Source organism: Carya illinoinensis, chromosome 13, assembly GCF_018687715.1.
Source record: "Carya illinoinensis cultivar Pawnee chromosome 13, C.illinoinensisPawnee_v1, whole genome shotgun sequence".
Taxonomy (NCBI): domain Eukaryota; kingdom Viridiplantae; phylum Streptophyta; class Magnoliopsida; order Fagales; family Juglandaceae; genus Carya; species Carya illinoinensis.
The window spans coordinates 244,685-261,376 of NC_056764.1; the positions used below are offsets into that span (position 1 = coordinate 244,685).

General features: G+C 38.2%; 1 protein-coding gene across 3 annotated transcripts; it reads left to right on the forward strand.

Moving 5' to 3' along the window:
- The first annotated feature begins 208 nt into the window (after positions 1-208).
- LOC122292036 (beta-glucosidase 17-like) lies at positions 209-4,988 on the forward strand. Of its 3 annotated transcripts, none has more exons than XM_043100206.1 (13): positions 209-657; positions 741-810; positions 1,538-1,596; positions 1,689-1,764; positions 1,948-2,025; positions 2,121-2,208; positions 2,317-2,569; positions 2,967-3,082; positions 3,642-3,859; positions 3,943-3,974; positions 4,117-4,219; positions 4,306-4,408; positions 4,634-4,867. In XM_043100206.1, the coding sequence occupies exons 1-13, from the start codon at positions 520-522 to the stop codon at positions 4,638-4,640; spliced, it is 1,341 nt and encodes a 446-aa protein (XP_042956140.1). In that variant the 5' UTR covers positions 209-519; the 3' UTR covers positions 4,641-4,867. The 3 variants fall into 3 exon arrangements, with proteins under 3 accessions (XP_042956140.1, XP_042956139.1, XP_042956141.1); XM_043100205.1 differs by having other exon boundaries at positions 210-657; positions 4,629-4,988; XM_043100207.1 differs by lacking the exons at positions 209-657; positions 741-810 and having other exon boundaries at positions 1,672-1,764; positions 4,629-4,988.
- Positions 4,989-16,692: the final 11,704 nt, after the last annotated feature.

The window sequence follows — 16,692 nt, forward strand, 5'->3', positions numbered from 1 at the left end:
TTCAGAAATTCTTAAGATTGAAAATCGATATATATTTATATGTATTCCATCATTTATGTCCCAAATTGGCAGACAGCCTTTACTGTTCAAAGTATTTACAAAGGGAAATTAGGCGTTTTTAGTGAGTAGAAAAACAATAATTAAGGAGAAATGCTGTTCTTCAAATGGGATACCGACGGTATTTTTTTTTTATATTGATTACAGAATGATTTTTAAATGACATTCTAAAAAAAAAAGGTGGGGTGCTGTCGGAATCCCCGACCCCGTCGGGAACCCATGCGTGGCTGTAGAGCCACACAAAATTAAGAGGCATGCACATGCCCTGGCAGGAATGGTAGCTAGCTGATAAGGTGGGAAAGAGAGATAAAAGAGGCATGCTTGGAACTGTCCCGATTCGAAAATACGCGAGACATGACTGGAAATATCGTTTCAGCCGGTATTGAAGGCTGAAGAATTAGGACTGGCTGTAGGAGAAGAGAGTGGCTGCAACCTGCACAAAAAAAGTGTGAAAGAATAGGCATGAAAATAATTCATGGGAGTCTCCTATTATGGTACCTTCTCCTTCCTCTGACCTCCTTTTTGGGTAGCACTCTGGGCCTTAACCGTACAGATTTTCCATCTGGTTTCATTTTTGGAGCCGCCTCCAGTGCTTACCAGGTATGCTACTCCCCTGGCATTTATTATATGCATCTCGGATTCATATAATGTTTTGTTTAGGGTTTTCGTTGTTTCCTTTCTAGTACGAAGGCGCCGCATATCAAGATGGAAAAGGGTCCAGCATATGGGATACTTTCACCAGCCTACATCCAGGTATCTCTCTCTGCATCACTGTTTTCTTTTCCAAATTCAAAGACATTTTCTGAAGATAGAAACACAGACCCCAACGCACACAGAAAATCCTCCCATACAAGAACACAGCCATCGTTCTTAAAGGACAATAAATGAATATAACAATATTCTATCATCTTATTTTCCTAACATAAGAGGCATGAGAACCTTCAACAGTTAAAGGGACTCCCCCACGCCCCCAATCCAATTGTCTAAGTTCATCATTTATATTTTAGCGTTGTCCCAGGTAATGATCATCCCGATCTTGTTATCTTCAATTGTGTTGATTGATGCGGTGCATTTTAAGGGCCTCGACCACTTAAACAAAAAATTGTTTAAAAATGTAACGCATCAGTTCGTATGATTAGAAATGAGCAATTCACGAAGTGCCACATTTTTCCTTGGATAATATACAACCAAAAGCTTCGAAGTTTTATTGAAATATATAGAAAACTGTTGCCACATAACTTGCCACGGTATTAGTTGAGGTGAAAGGTGTATGGTTGAACTGGACATTAGGCTCTGATGCCATAGGTGCTTACAAAATTTATCAAAATAGAGGCAGAGTGCACACACGGTGTTTGAGAAAATGTTTCAACCTCACACATAGCATTGGAGGTCGTGGTGTATCTATACATCTAATACTTATATATTACCATTTAACCGTCCAACTGATGGTTTTTGAGAAATTTTTATGTTGTCATGACAGAAAAAATTGCAGACCATAGCACGGGGGATATGGCCGATGAGTTTTATTATCTTTTCCAGGTATGATCGAAGTTACAGAATCCCTACCCATCTACACATCCATTATTCTGCAGTTAAAATCTGTCTACTGAAAAGATTGGGAAATGTTCCAGGAGGACATCGCTCTGATGAAAGAAATTGGTTTAGACTCTTTTAGGTTCTCCATCTCATGGCCCAGAATTCTACCAAGTAAGTGTTAAGATCATTGCTTAACACAACCTTTGGCATCTTACGTGATAAGAAGAAAAAGATAGACCGCCTAAACCTTTTTTTTTCCTACTGGTAACCTATAAGTAGAACATTTAATCTACAAAGTTTTCTAATACTCCAATCTACATCTGATCTAACTAGAACTTAATTTTGTTTACGTAGAGGGAAAAATTAGTGAGGGAGTGAACCAGCAAGGCATCACATTCTACAATAACCTCATAAATGAGCTCTTATATCAAGGTGAAATCTCATTCTCCCTCTCATGCCACCCATCAAGCTAGTCATAATTTGCTTATGCAGAGCCTCTCCCTAATATTTGACTACAATTTAAGCAGGTTTACAACCTTTTGTAACTCTATTTCATTGGGATCTTCCTCAATCTCTTGAAGACGAGTATCTAGGATTCTTGAGCCCAAACATTGTGTAAGTTTGACATATACATGTTAAAATCGGTTAAACAAAGCTGGAGAAGAAAAGGTATACATCTGACCAAGATAACTAATTGACAATTCATCAATTTCTAATAATTAGGAATGATTATCAAGACTACGTGGACCTCTGCTTCAAAGAATTCGGTGATAGAGTGAAGTTTTGGGTCACATTTAATGAGCCAAATGATTTTGCTAGTGGAGGGTACGCAACAGGAACTGAGGCACCTGGTCGATGTTCTAACTATATTGGAAACTGTAGCTTTGGGAACTCAGCAACAGAACCCTATACAGTGGGCCATCACATGCTTCTTTCTCATGCAATTGCTGTAAAATTGTACAGGGAAAAGTATCAGGTTTGTTTTGTGTAGAATAATTTGAAGTAACCATTATGAAGACTATTTATAGTGAACTTGAGACTCACATCTTCAATCAATTATATTTATTAATGTCCACAATTGACATCTTTGCTTATATTTGAGGTTTTAGATGGAAAAAAACTTTATACTTGGGTTTTCGATTTTGTTCCCTCACATATAGATTCTTCTGTTCGTATATACGTATTATGAGTGAATAATCTTTAAGAAGGAAGCAAATAACCTGTTATATGCTTCAACGTATATTCCTCATGCAAATAAAAAAAAAAAAAAAAAATTGAAATCCTAATATGGGTTGCAACCATTGTCTTTCACAATAAAAATGTCTTAAACATTATATACAATAGAAAAAATTAATTGTGTTTGATTCTTGTAGGCTTCACAAAAGGGGAACATTGGGATTGTACTAGCTTGTTACTGGATGGTGCCCAAATTCCAAACAGTTGCTAGCACTGATGCTGCCTTTAGAGCCATTGATTTTATGCTTGGATGGTAAGTTGAACAATTTTATGTTGGATGGTTAATTTTACAAGTTGAATTGGGATAAAATTTTGTATTTACCTAACACACATCCTCCTTTGAAGTTTCTATAAGCTAGAGTTGGTATTACATGTTGAAACAGATTAATCTTAGTTCCCAACAGCTGGAGCTTTATAATTGGTACGTTTTACGAACACTGGGTGCAAATCATTTGATTGCACAGTCTCTTTACCATATATAACGAAATTAAAACATTCAGACAAGAGGTATCCTCATAAATGATCTAACTTAAATTTCTCGCTTGTTTACGCAATATAACAAGGTACTTGTGTGTTTTTATTTGGAAAGTTTACTTTTCAGTTTGGTGAGTTGTCTTATAAACCCAAATAGCTTTAGAAATGACTATTGGTCAATGGGAAACCCACCCAGACAATCTTGTTTTCTGCAATTTTTCACTACTTTCTATATTATTATTATGGAACTTTATCTTCAGCCATTCAAGTTCAAAGGAAAAAAGATGCTTAAATGTGCACTTCATCTTCATCTTTATTGCTAATTATTATCTTTGTAGGTACCTTCATCCCATTACCTTTGGCAACTACCCTGAGACCATGCGATTTTTGGTGGGGAATCGACTGCCGACATTTTCTGCATCTCAATCTGAGATGCTGAAGGGGTCTTTTGATTTCCTAGGAGTAACTTACTACACAGCAAGATATGCAGATGATTCTACATCTTATAGCAGCGTCAACCTAAGCTACACAACAGATAGCCACGTAAATCTGACCAGTAAGCTCAGGATGCACACCATATATCTGCTTAGTATTATTCGTTTTCCCTTAACACTCACATATACTATTTTGTTGCCACAGCGGAAAAAGATGGCCTTCCTATTGGTCAACCTGTAATCTCTCTCTTCCCCTCTCTCACACACACACTCAAACACAGATTTGCAACATGGCCAGTTGCACACCATGTTCAGCTACAAATTAAGAGTATAATTTTCCTCTTATACTAAGTAAACCATGTTATAAATGGTTTTGCAGACCGCTTCTGGCTGGCAATACGTTTATCCCAGAGGGCTTCTAGAACTACTTTCATACATAAATAGAAAATTCAACCGGCCACTTATTTACATTGCAGAAAACGGTAAAGAAACAATCTCTAATCCTTGAATGCTTTCAGCAGTAGCGTACTTGAAATCTTAATCAAACTTATACATTGGTTCTTTTCAGGAGTTAATGACAATGCCTCATTGCCCATTCAAGATGCACTCGATGATAGTTTGAGGATAAATTTCCACCATAGCCATCTATCAACTCTTTTAAAGGCGATTAAGTGAGTGCAGATTTCATTACTCAAACTGTCTTTTAGCCTACTTCGGGAAATCGTATTACACGTGTTCAAAGGGGTTCTTATCACTTCTATAAATCAGAACTGCAATAACAGTTCTAACCTCCAAGATTTGGTAATATCCTTTCGTAGATGCATAACGTTTCTTTGCAAATATATTTTTGAACACTAATGCGAAAGATACTAACGGGAAAAGTGCTGGCAGGGCAGGGGTTGACGTGAGAGGATACTTTGTATGGTCATTTCTCGATAATTTCGAATGGGAATCTGGTTATACTCTGCGGTTTGGCATGACTTACGTGGATTACAAAAATGGGTTGAGAAGATACGTCAAAAACTCGGCTTTATGGTACAAAAATCTCCTTCGAAAGGAAAAAATAACGAGAAGGCTACCTTTATTGTACACTGACTAGTAATCAAATTAATAGCGAGGGATTTGTTGTATGGGGATGTAACTTTTGTGATCTGTTCACACTTCAATCATATATGTCATTGAGAATTTCAGCATGTATTTATTAATGATGAAAATCAGTTGAATAAAGTGTTGTGAAAAGGGGTTTTTGTAGTTCGCTATGACATTGAAGATGGTAAGAGAGGAGAACACCCACTCCATATGAAATCACCGATTATTTATATTATAATTTTAATAATAGGTGGTTAAATCATTCTTCTTCGATGAATGATGGGAAGAAAAAACCCACCCTTTGTTCTCGGTAGAACTATCCAAGAGAACATGATTCTTGCCCAATAACTCTTTCATCATATGAAGGGAATAAATAAATAAATAAATAAATAAAGAAGGAAGGGTGGGTCTAATGGCTTTAAAGATTGACATGAAAAAAACGTTTGATTTCATGGAATGGAGTTTCATTATCAAAATTTTGGAAAGTCTCGGTTTCTATAGTAAATGGATCATGTGGATCAAGGAATGTATTTTTACAGTCTCTTACTCTATGGTCATAAATGGAACTCCTTATGGTTTCTTTCATCACTCTAGAGGCTTAAGGGAAGTGGATCTTCTTTCCCCCTTCTTGTTCATCATTGGCACAAAAGTATTGTTCAGACTCATTCTAAAAGAGGAAAACTTCGATAACCTAAAAGGTATTAACATCAGTAGAAATGGCCCCACCATCACTCATCTTCTTTTTGCTGATGATTTGATTCTCTATGGTAAAGCTTTCAGTCAAAATGTCCAATTTTTCTTAAACTATTTGGAAACATACACTACTAGGAAAATCCTCAATTCAGTATAGTGACAATACTCAACCACAAAAAAGGAGCGAAGTCAAAGATATTTTAGGCTTTAAAATAGCCTCATCCAAAATAAAGTATCTCGGACTTCCCTTTTTATTTAATGCCTCCAAGAAAATCTACATCAAGGAGATTCAGGAAAAAATTTCTCAAAAGTTAGCAGGTGGAAGGCTAAACTTCTCTCTCAAGTTGGTAGAACTATCTCATTAGTTCAGTAGCCAGTAGCATTCCTTCTTACATTATGTCCACTCTCTGGATCCCAAAGTCTATTCCAAAAAACATAGATAGATCCTTTATGAAAGTTTAGTGAGGCTTTGTGCTAAAGAAAACACACAACTTCACTACCAAATCTTGGAAGTCAATATGTCAGCCAAAATTTACAGGAGGCTTAGGACTTAAAATGACATATCTCTTTAATAAGGCTCTTTTGCTAAAATAAGGTTAGCAAATGGTGAATGTCAGTTGTGCAATTTGGAAACATGTGTTGTAGTGTAAATACATGTCTAACTCTTCTTTTTTTATTAAAAAAAAAAAGGTTTCTAATTCTTGGTTTTGGAAAGGGCTCCTTAGACAGAGATTTCCTTAAGGAAAGTGTATGCTTCCAAATCAACAATGGCATAAAAACTAGAGTTTGGTCTGATCCATGGATTCCCACATAGCCTACCCATCAGCCCACTCCAAAGTCTGCTTCCACACAAATTGACCGAACCTCACAGTTGCTGAACTCACAATGGAAGAGCCAAGAAGATGGAACACCATTCTTCTTGATGCTCTCTTCCATCAAAATTCGATTAGAGAGATAACAAAAATTCTATTGGCTTAGACTCAATTCCACAACATGGTTGATAAGCTCATCTGACTCCATCATACATCTAGAAATTTCTCTGTTAAATTAGTTTATGCAGCTCTCATCAGAGAACATGAGAATCACCCCTTGCCCACTCAAACAAATATGTGGAAAAAATTGTGGAAACTGAAAATACAAGACAGATTAAAACTCTTTTGTTGGAAAATCCTTAATAATATCATTCCCACCAGATCTATTCTAAAAAACTTTCTACCCCTCTCTGTAGAGCACGTAAACTGTCTAATCTGTAACATTGAGGAAGAAACACAACATCTCTATCCTTGAAGTGCATTTACACTAGAATATTGTGGAGGCAATCCCCTTGGCCCCTAAATACATCTTGCTTCACAAATTTTAGCAGTTCAAATTGGATGGAATCAATTCTCTCTCCTAGTGATAACTTTAACGTCCCAAAAACTGATGAAGATCTCTTTCAGTTATTTGTCATTATCGCAATGGATAGTATTTGCTTCTTGAGATTGAATAAGGATTCAGGGCTTCAAAGCATAAAACTCTCTATTTTACAGCAAAAGAATTTAGAACAACTAGAAGAAAAGACTAGTGGATCCATTAACAAAGCATATGAGATTAGTGGACACCAAAATTCTGTTTTACAATAGAAAGCTTCTTGTTTTACAGTAAAAGAATTTAAAACAACTGGAATAAAAGACTAGAAGCAAACAAATAGTTTTTAAATTGCATCAAGATAGTCAACTATTCATGGAATATAGTACCACAATTATATTCACAGCAAGACAAGTAAGAGACTAAATAATCTTTACTAAATTACCCAGGTTCACATAGTTAATGTTCGATGCAATTCCACTAAGCCGCTTGTTTCCATTAGAATGATAATAATATTGCTAAGAACTTAAATCCACTCTGAAAAATCTTAAACCCCATTTTAACGTAGTTATAATTACTTACATTTATCCATATTCAAAACTCAATTACAAATGTTTGGTCCATCAAATATAAAATGGAAGCAAACACAGAAAGAAAATTGCAAAACATGAAAAGAGAATGAGAGGAAAAAAAATTGCAAAAACTATAAACACTGCCAATGGGCCCTGAACTTTAGTACGAATCTTCAAAGGGTTTCTTAGATTTAGGACTTCAAAGGATTTTGAGGGATTGGGTTAGGGTTTCAAACAAAGTTTTGAATATCGTACCGGTGACCATTTCAGTTGAAGCACGAAAATGAAATATTTCAGTATAGGTACCGTTTCAGGATACTCTACATATGAATAAATTAATTGTATATATATAAACTATATTCCAAAGCAACAACATTTTTATACTCTGCATAATGATTCATTCAATACTTATTCGACACTTAAATTATAACCCAACCATAACATTCTTTCCCATTTCCTACAAGTACAAGCAAAAACCAAATGTGTAATTTTAATCGAGCTGGAATAATGTAATTGAAATTCATTTATTGTAAATTAATCACATATAGCATTTTAATTTATTTATTTTTATCGGTACATATAGCATTTTAATTTTCAATCTGCTTGACTGTAAACATGAACATCAAATATCAACATTTAGAATTGCCAGAATACACATTAGAATATAGGTTATTTACAAAATACATTAGAATAACCAGAACATTTAGATTGGGCATCTACCTACGACGGAGGAGCAACACCAAGTCACCCAAATGAGCTAAAGAAGGTGACGACGACGACGGTTTCCTCTATTTCAGTCTACACTTTATGTGGAGCTAGGGAGAAACGAAGAAGAAGGGGAAATCGAGAAAGGGTGAGGATGGAGGACAGATTCATTGAAGGAGAATCATCAATCACGGGAAAAATCAAGAAAAATGATATTAGGAAAAGTGAAGTCTGAAAGTGAAATCCTAGTGCTGACCACAAACGACGAAACATTACAAGGAAAAAGAAAAGTTTTAGGAAAAGTGAAGTTTGAAAGTGAAATCCCTTATTTTTCTATGAAAATGCCCCTGGTCATTCACTATAATTACCAAAGTTGTCCAGCATAGGCTAGTGCCCATTATTTTATGTATCGGGTTGACATCCACATATCGGCCGAAACACCAGAATTCTGCCAATATTGATCGAAATATCCCTAAATGACTAGTATTTGAACCGGTACGAAAGGCAACCCTCTCCCATACCCGTTATTGTATCGACATGGAAAATACCAGGAATTCTGGCCGGTACGATATAATTTTTAAAACTTTGGTTTCGAAGACTAGGGGTAAACCTTTCGTGGGAAGGGGAGGGATGAACCTATTAACCAGATTATTAGGAAGGATGGATAAGTTTGATCAATTTAAGATGATCAATCTCCTGGATAAAAATAGTTGCAGATTTTCCATGATTTCCATTAATCAGATTGAATATTTAAAGACAACAACCCATAACAGATCAGCAACAACACTGCCTAAATACCATGAACCAAATCAAACAACAACTAAAATCAAGGCTAAAGCTAACGTGGGCCTAAGACCTTGGACTCATTAACAAAGGACACCAAAGACTCGATCAATTGAAGTAACCAATTACAACTTATTGAATGGATAAACTTAATGGACTGGACTCACTAACTGGACCAAATCAACCTTCAGACTAACAAGACTAGTGAGACCCATAGAAGACCATGGCCCATGGTTGGGCCCGTAACATTCCCTTAACCTTAGAGGACCTTGCCCACAAGCTCAGGGAATTCTGAAGCAAGCTTTTGATAACTAACCCACGATACCTCTTTTGCAGGGATCCCCTTCCAGTGAGCAAGGATTTCAGTTTCTGCATGGTGATGCTGCTACACCATTCTCCACTCTAAAATCTGCTCAGGCTCCAGCTTTAAGCTTTAAAGCTCCATCAGCAGTAATCGACGACAATGAAGAACAGAGAACATTGTACTAACCAAGTCTCTTCTTCAAACATGAAACATGAAATGTGGGATGAACCCTAACTGTAGGGGAAGATCTAATCAGTAGGCAACCGATCCAATCCATTCCAAAATCTTGTAAGGCTTATAGAACTGTGGTGAAAGCTTCAAATTTCGATGGGCAACCATAGAATGTTGACAACAAGGCTATAATTTAAGGTGCACAAAATCTGCAATTTCAAAGTTTCATTATGTTATCTTTAAATCTACAAATCGTTTCATACATTCTTGTGCTGAGTTGAGATTCTATTGAGTTACTCTAGTTATTTCATCTCTGGTGCGTAGTTCATTTTCAACAGTTTGGACTTGGGTTGTGCTGGGGCAATAGGGTAGGATTTTAGGGGTGGGTAAATTGACTCAAAGGTGGTGAATTTATTGGAGGAATGGATATGGTATTGTCCCAATATTCAACTAAGGCTAACCATTTGGCCTAATCTTGAGGCTTATTCCCTGCAAAACTCTCCAAATATTGTTCCACATTTTTGTTGACAGTTTTGGTTTGACCATCTTATGGGGATGATAAGCCAAACTTAGCTACAAGGAAGTTCCTTAAAGCCTGAACAACCCATTCCAAAAAATGCTAGTGAATGTAGGATCACGATCCGTGACAATCGAGGATGGTAGGCCATGGCGTTTGAATATGTTATCCATAAAAATGTGAGCGATTTTAGAGGCAGTATATGGATAAGTGAGGGAGATCAAATGAGCTTACTTAGATAGCCTATCAACCACCACCATTATTATAGTACAACTCTGGGATAATGGAAGTACTTCAATAAAATCTATGGAAATGTCATGTCATGTTATACCCTAATTGGTATTGGTATTGGCTAAAGGAGTCTTAGCGTGTGAATATTCTCATTTTTGTTTCGCTGGCAGTTATCACATTCTCTGATGATTGTCTTGATATCCTTGTGCATCGTCTTTCAAAAAAACTCTAATTTAACTTTGTGAAGAGTCTTGTGAAAACTAGAATGACCCCCTTGAGGACTACAGTGAAAGAGTTAAATAAGTTGGTCCTTTAAGGGAGTAGCAGCTCCAACATAAATTTTGCACCTTTTTTTTTTTTTTTTTTTAGAAAAGAGCCGGTAGCCACCCACATAGCAGCCCCGTCCCAAGTTTATTAATAACCCTCACTTGTGGCGGAGGAAAACCGTGGTTACAAAAAGGACACCTGGGGGATACAGAATAAAACAAGAAGACCAAACCCAGGCATAAAAAACTAACAAAACAAAAACAAACTACAAATACCAAACCAAATACAAAGAGCCCCACAAACATAAATAAACCAGCTCTAAAACAGGATCCCACCAGAAACCCAAAAAACCTGCAAAACAAAGAAAACCAAAAAAACCAAGACAAATACGCATCAGAACAAGAAAACAAAACAAGACAAACCTGGGACATCTTAGGAGATACGCAGGTAAGGAAAACCAAGTCTGTCCATACGAAGAAGACCTCGTAAATGACTAGGCAAGTCACCGTCAGCAGGCCAATCCTTATTGAGGCCCCTGGCACCCTGCTTTGCAAGAAAATCAGCCACACAATTTCCTTCACGATAGACCTGACCCACACGATAATCCATGCAGGTAAGATAGCTACTTAATTCGTCCCAATAATCTTCCAGATACCAAATATTATAGTCACCTTTAATAATCCAGTTGATCAAAATATGAGAGTCTGATTCTATTTCAACCTTATAAAAACCCATCTGATGACACCTTCGGACCCCCTCCAAAAGACTCCTCATCTCAGCAAAATTATTGGATCCTATGCCTAAATGAACAGAATAGGCCATGCAGAGTCTACCACAATTATCACGAATGACACCCCCAGCACCAGCCTGCCCAGGATTGCCCAAACTACTACCATCTGAGTTAAGCTTCACCCAGTCCTGCCTAGGTTTCAACCATCTTACCACTTGAACCTTCTTAGGCCTGGGCAATAAGACCGGAATATCCAATCTATTTAAAAGGGCCACATCATGATTCGAAATATGAGTAACTTTCATAATCAAATGCATAATACGACGAATCCAAAATTTAATAACTTGCCACACCGACTCCACTGTGTCAATCTTATTTTCATATCGAGCTTTACAACGCCAATCCCAAAGCTTCCAAGACACAATAGAGGGAAGAAGACCAAAAATAAGGCAAATCTGAGAAGACTTACCCGCACGACGAAACCAAAAATTTATTTGATCATTCCATGTAAGAAAAACTCCCATATGCACGCCTAAGTTGGCTGCAGCCAAGTGCCAAATTTTCCGAGCAATATCCCCATTGCAAAGCACGTGATTCAGATCTTCAGAATGACCCATGAGGCAGCAATTGCATTTAGAGACTATTGGGATACCAGTATTTCTAATCTTTTCATCAACACTCAAACAATTATGAATAGCCTTCCACATCATAATAGAGATTTTTTTAGGGAAGTTGTTGTGCCAAATCCACTGAGCCCAAGGTAAAGGAGAAGCCCTCACCCGAATGCAATCCCAAGCACTTTTGGTAGAAAAATTTCCATTATTATCTTTCAACCAAATAAGAACATCATTCCCCTCTTTACTCCGAGCCAATAACTGCCACAAATGAGAAGCTTGCTGATAACCCACTAGCCTCTCCAGCAAGGAGAAATCCCAACCATTATCAAGACGACACTCTTTAATCTTCAACAACGGATGCCCAATCACAGGATGTATAGCACACAGAGGACCCCTATCATCCCAGTTATCGTACCAGAAAGAAAGATTACCTTCTCTAACAATCCACTTTGAATTAGACAGAACATCTGGAATACACCTAACAATAGATTTCCAAAACCTAGTACCCTTCGTAGGCTCCAAAAGAGATAAATGATTGCCTCGAACATACTTACCTGTAAAGAAATCAGCCCAAAGAGACTTGCCCTGAATAAGACGCCAAGCAAGTTTGCAGTGTAAGGCCTTTTGAATGTCATCAAAATCCCGAATACCCAAACCACCTTCCTCAATAGGCCTACAAATATTTTTCCAAGCGACCCATTTCCGTTTTCCTCTCCTGTCAACGTCGCCCCAAAAGAAAGAACTTAAAATTCTGTTCAAAGCCAAAATCACAGTATGAGGAACCTGTAACATAGCCAGAAGGTGGGTAGCCATACTTGATAGCACATGTCGAAGGAGGATTGTCTGGCCACCAGCAGAGAGCATCTTCATTTTCCAACCCGCAATCTTCTTGTTAATTTTACCAAGCAATTCACCAAAGTCATTAGTTCTGAGCCTCCCATCCACTATAGGAACACCCAAGTACTTAAAAGGAAAAGTCCCTTCAACAAAACCAGTAGTGCGAAGTAAGGAAGCCTTCCTATGAAGAAGAATCTTACGAGAGAAATAAATAGCACTCTTTTCTTTACTAAGGAATTGACCCGACCAAGATTCATACAGTTTAAGAACCTGCATCAATTTCCTTATAGACTTTTGAGCACCATTAGCAAAAACAACAATATCATCCGCATACATAAGATGAGATATAAGCGGGGTGCCTCGAGCTTGGGAGAAGTGACCAATAGATCCATTATCAAAAGAAGCCTTAATAAGGCGTGAGAGCACCTCTTGCATGATTATGAATAAGTAAGGAGAGAGTGGGTCACCCTGCCTCAGACCGCATTTCCCTTTGAAAAAACCCAAGGAGGTACCATTCATCATAATTGAATACCAAGGCGTAGAGATGCACATATCAATAAGGTTGCACACCCTAGGAGAAAACCCGAAAGCTGCCAAAACATGTAATAAGAATTTCCAGTCAACTCTATCATAGGCCTTAGACATGTCGAGCTTGATAACCACATTGCCCCCATTGGATTTTTTATGAATCGAATGAACCATCTCTTGGGTAAGACTAATATTTTCAAAAATATTTCGGCCAGGAATGAAAGCTCCTTGTTCCTGTGAAATCATCTTAACAAGCAAATTAGTCATACGATTCACAATAATTTTAGCACAAATCTTGTAAGTCACAGAACAAAGGCTGATAGGTCTGAATTTATCAAAACCTGTAGGATTTTCCATTTTGGGAATCAAAACTATAAAAGAGGCAGTGTAAAACCTGGGAAGAGAAGAATTTACAAAAAAATCATTAATGGCTTCCAAAAGGTCATCTTTTACAATATTCCAACAAAATCTGAAAAAACCAGAACCAAAGCCATCCGGCCCCGGACTACTTTCAATGGGGATACTAAAAAGAGCATCCTTCATTTCCTCAAGAGTATGTGCTTTACAAATATCCAAATTTTCATCTGGAGTGATGACAGGAGAAATCAGATCACTTAACGTGGGCAAAAGACTATATCTCTCAGCTCCTAAGAATTGAGTAAAATAGTCCACAGCTGCCTGATGAATATTAAAAGGGAACTCTAACACCGTTCCATCAGATAAACACATAGTTTTGACCCTTTTATGATTTTTAGCATTCAAATAAGCATGGTAAAACTTAGAGTTCTGATCCCCATCTTTTAACCAACTTTTTTTAGCCATATGGGAAAGACGGGTGTCCTCTCTGCCCATCCAAGTGAAAAGCTCCAACTTGGAGGCCATGAGGTCATTTTCATCTTCAATATGATAATTATCTTGAAGACTAATCTCCAGGTTCTCAATGTGGTTCTCTAGATCATTGATAATGGTATTAGTCCTACCAAACACTTGTTTATTCCAATCCCTTAAAACCATTTTGAGCCTTTTTAATTTCCAAGATAATTTAAACATACCAGAACTAGTGACCTCCTCTTTCCAAACCCCCTCAACCACACGAAGGAAGTCCTCGTGATCAGTCCACATATACTGAAAACGAAAAGGGCAAGGTCCATACCTGAAAGGGTCAGAACCCATTTGAATTACCAGTGGCGAATGATCGGAAGTCGTTCAAGCTAAAACCTGGTAAGACACATTAGGGAATTGATTAAGAAAATTAGAATCAAGGAGACAATGGTCTAAACTGGCCCAACTCCGAGCTAGCCCACCTTGACCATTACACCAGGTCATTCTCGAGCCTTGATGAGACATTTCCAGCAAACCACAGTTTCGAATGAACGTGTTAAAATCCTCCATTGCAGCAAAAGGACGGGGAAGACCACCTCGTCGTTCTGTATCAACTTTTATTATGTTAAAGTCGCCACAAACCACCCAAGGAAAATTCCCATGACCATTCGCTTCTAGATCTTCCCAAAGAGTCTTTCTCTCAAACTGATTACACTTAGCGTACACAATGGTAAGCACATAAACGGTTCCATTATCCTCAACTTTCACAGAGATAAATTGATTGGTTCCAGCTAGCCAATGAACAGAAACATTAGAATTCCACATCAACCAGATTTTACCACCATGAGCTTCATTATTTAAAAAAGATTCACAACTGAACCTTCTCAGGAATGAAAGAATTTTATCTTCTAGCAAAAAAGGCTCTGCCAGAGCTATAATATTAGGACGGAACTGTTGAATAAGTTTCCTCAAGCGCACCTGAGAAGTGCGAACTCCCCGAATATTCCAAAACATAAAAGGACTAATCATAAGTTAAGTTTAGATGGGCGTGTAGTCGCCCTTGTAGAATACCTTTTACTAAAATTTCCAACAGATTTTTTAAGGGCTTCAGATTCAGAGCAGTAGTCTTTTCCCATGTCCTCTTTAAGTTGATCTCTATCTGAGTCTTGGTCCGAATGTACTTCATATCTGGCATCCAATTCAATAAACGGTACAGCATGATCATGCAATTCTTTATTAATAATCATGGACTGAGACTCAGTCAAAATAGAAACCCCATTCGGCCCCTTGGATTGGAAAGACTCTACATGAGGCCCATCCTCTCCAAAGCCCACGGATGCAGGCATAGTTTCTTTCTCATTATATTCAGTATCAACTCTCTGTTCTGCAATACCCATAGTACCAGTTTCGAATATTTTACCTGCAGGTTGTCCCTCACTAACAGAGTCCAAAGAAGCGACCGGTTTGCCAATTGCCTCCTGATTTTCCTTTTGCCCCGACTCAAAAACTGGTTCCATAGGCTGTATAAACTGCATGCCCTCCATATCCAGAGTCTCACCGATATCATCATTTAATCGTTCTTTGTCAGTAATTCCCGCTCCCAAACCATCAAAACCATGATCTTCTTTCGTTCCACGGGTGACCTCCGATTCATGTATCTGCACAATTGCCAACGAGTCCGTAACTATTTTTGGATTAGATGAAATCTCCCGATTGCTAGGTTCCCCATGTTCTTCAACCACCACTCCCTCAAACTGCACCAAAGGCTTCTCATATTTCTGTAAATTAGTATCCTCGTGGTCTTTCTCTCCCTCAGCTCTTCTGGATTTTTGCACCCATATCTTCCCGACCTTAGCCTTATGTTTTTGTTCCCGTCCACTGCATTTTTGTATACTGTGACCTTGACATCTACAAGAAGGACAGTAAGCCGGTAGAGTTTCATAGATGATCTCTTGCCTTCTACTTCGTTGCATGCCCGGCATACCAATCCAAAAATGAGTGATTGGCTCCTTAGAAGCATCGATTTCTAAACACACCCGTGCCCCATCTGTGCGAGTGGCACAAGTTGTCGGATTGTCCCTGCGTATGAATTTTCCCAATGGTGCAGTAAACATTTTCAGAACAGAGGAGTGGTAAAAGTTTGGCGGAAGACCCGGTAGAAAAACCCAAATCGGAACCGTTGGTGGTTCGAAATCCTCATCAAACTCCAGTGTCCATGCAAACTGTCTGTAATGAACCCCCTCCATGTCGCACGATTCCCTCGAAAGGGCTTTAAGAAAATCTGCTTCATTAGACATGCGGATAAATATATTCCTGGGACGCTTCATTGCAGAGACTACCGGTACACTAGACAAGCCCCAGCGATTTCTGATAAACGCACGGATGGAATCAAGGGACGACCTTTGTCGAAGAAACTTTATCACCATCGAATATCTGAATGGTTCTGCAGTTTTTGCAATCTCATCCGATGAAAACGTGAAAAACAGTTCACCATCAGCAAGTTTGGGCTGTCGAAACGGAACCATTGTCTCAGGCAATGGTTGGGGCACTGTCGAAACCAAATCAGCAAACGACCGAAGAGGGCCTGCCATGGGAGGCTGGCCATCCACGGCCGCCATGCAGCGGTCGAACGTAGACGCAGCAAAAAAGATGAAAACCTAGCAGAGGATTTTCACGTAAAAGGAAACTTTTTCTAGTATCTCATCTCTTTCACATAACCCTTAACATAAATTTTGCACTTGT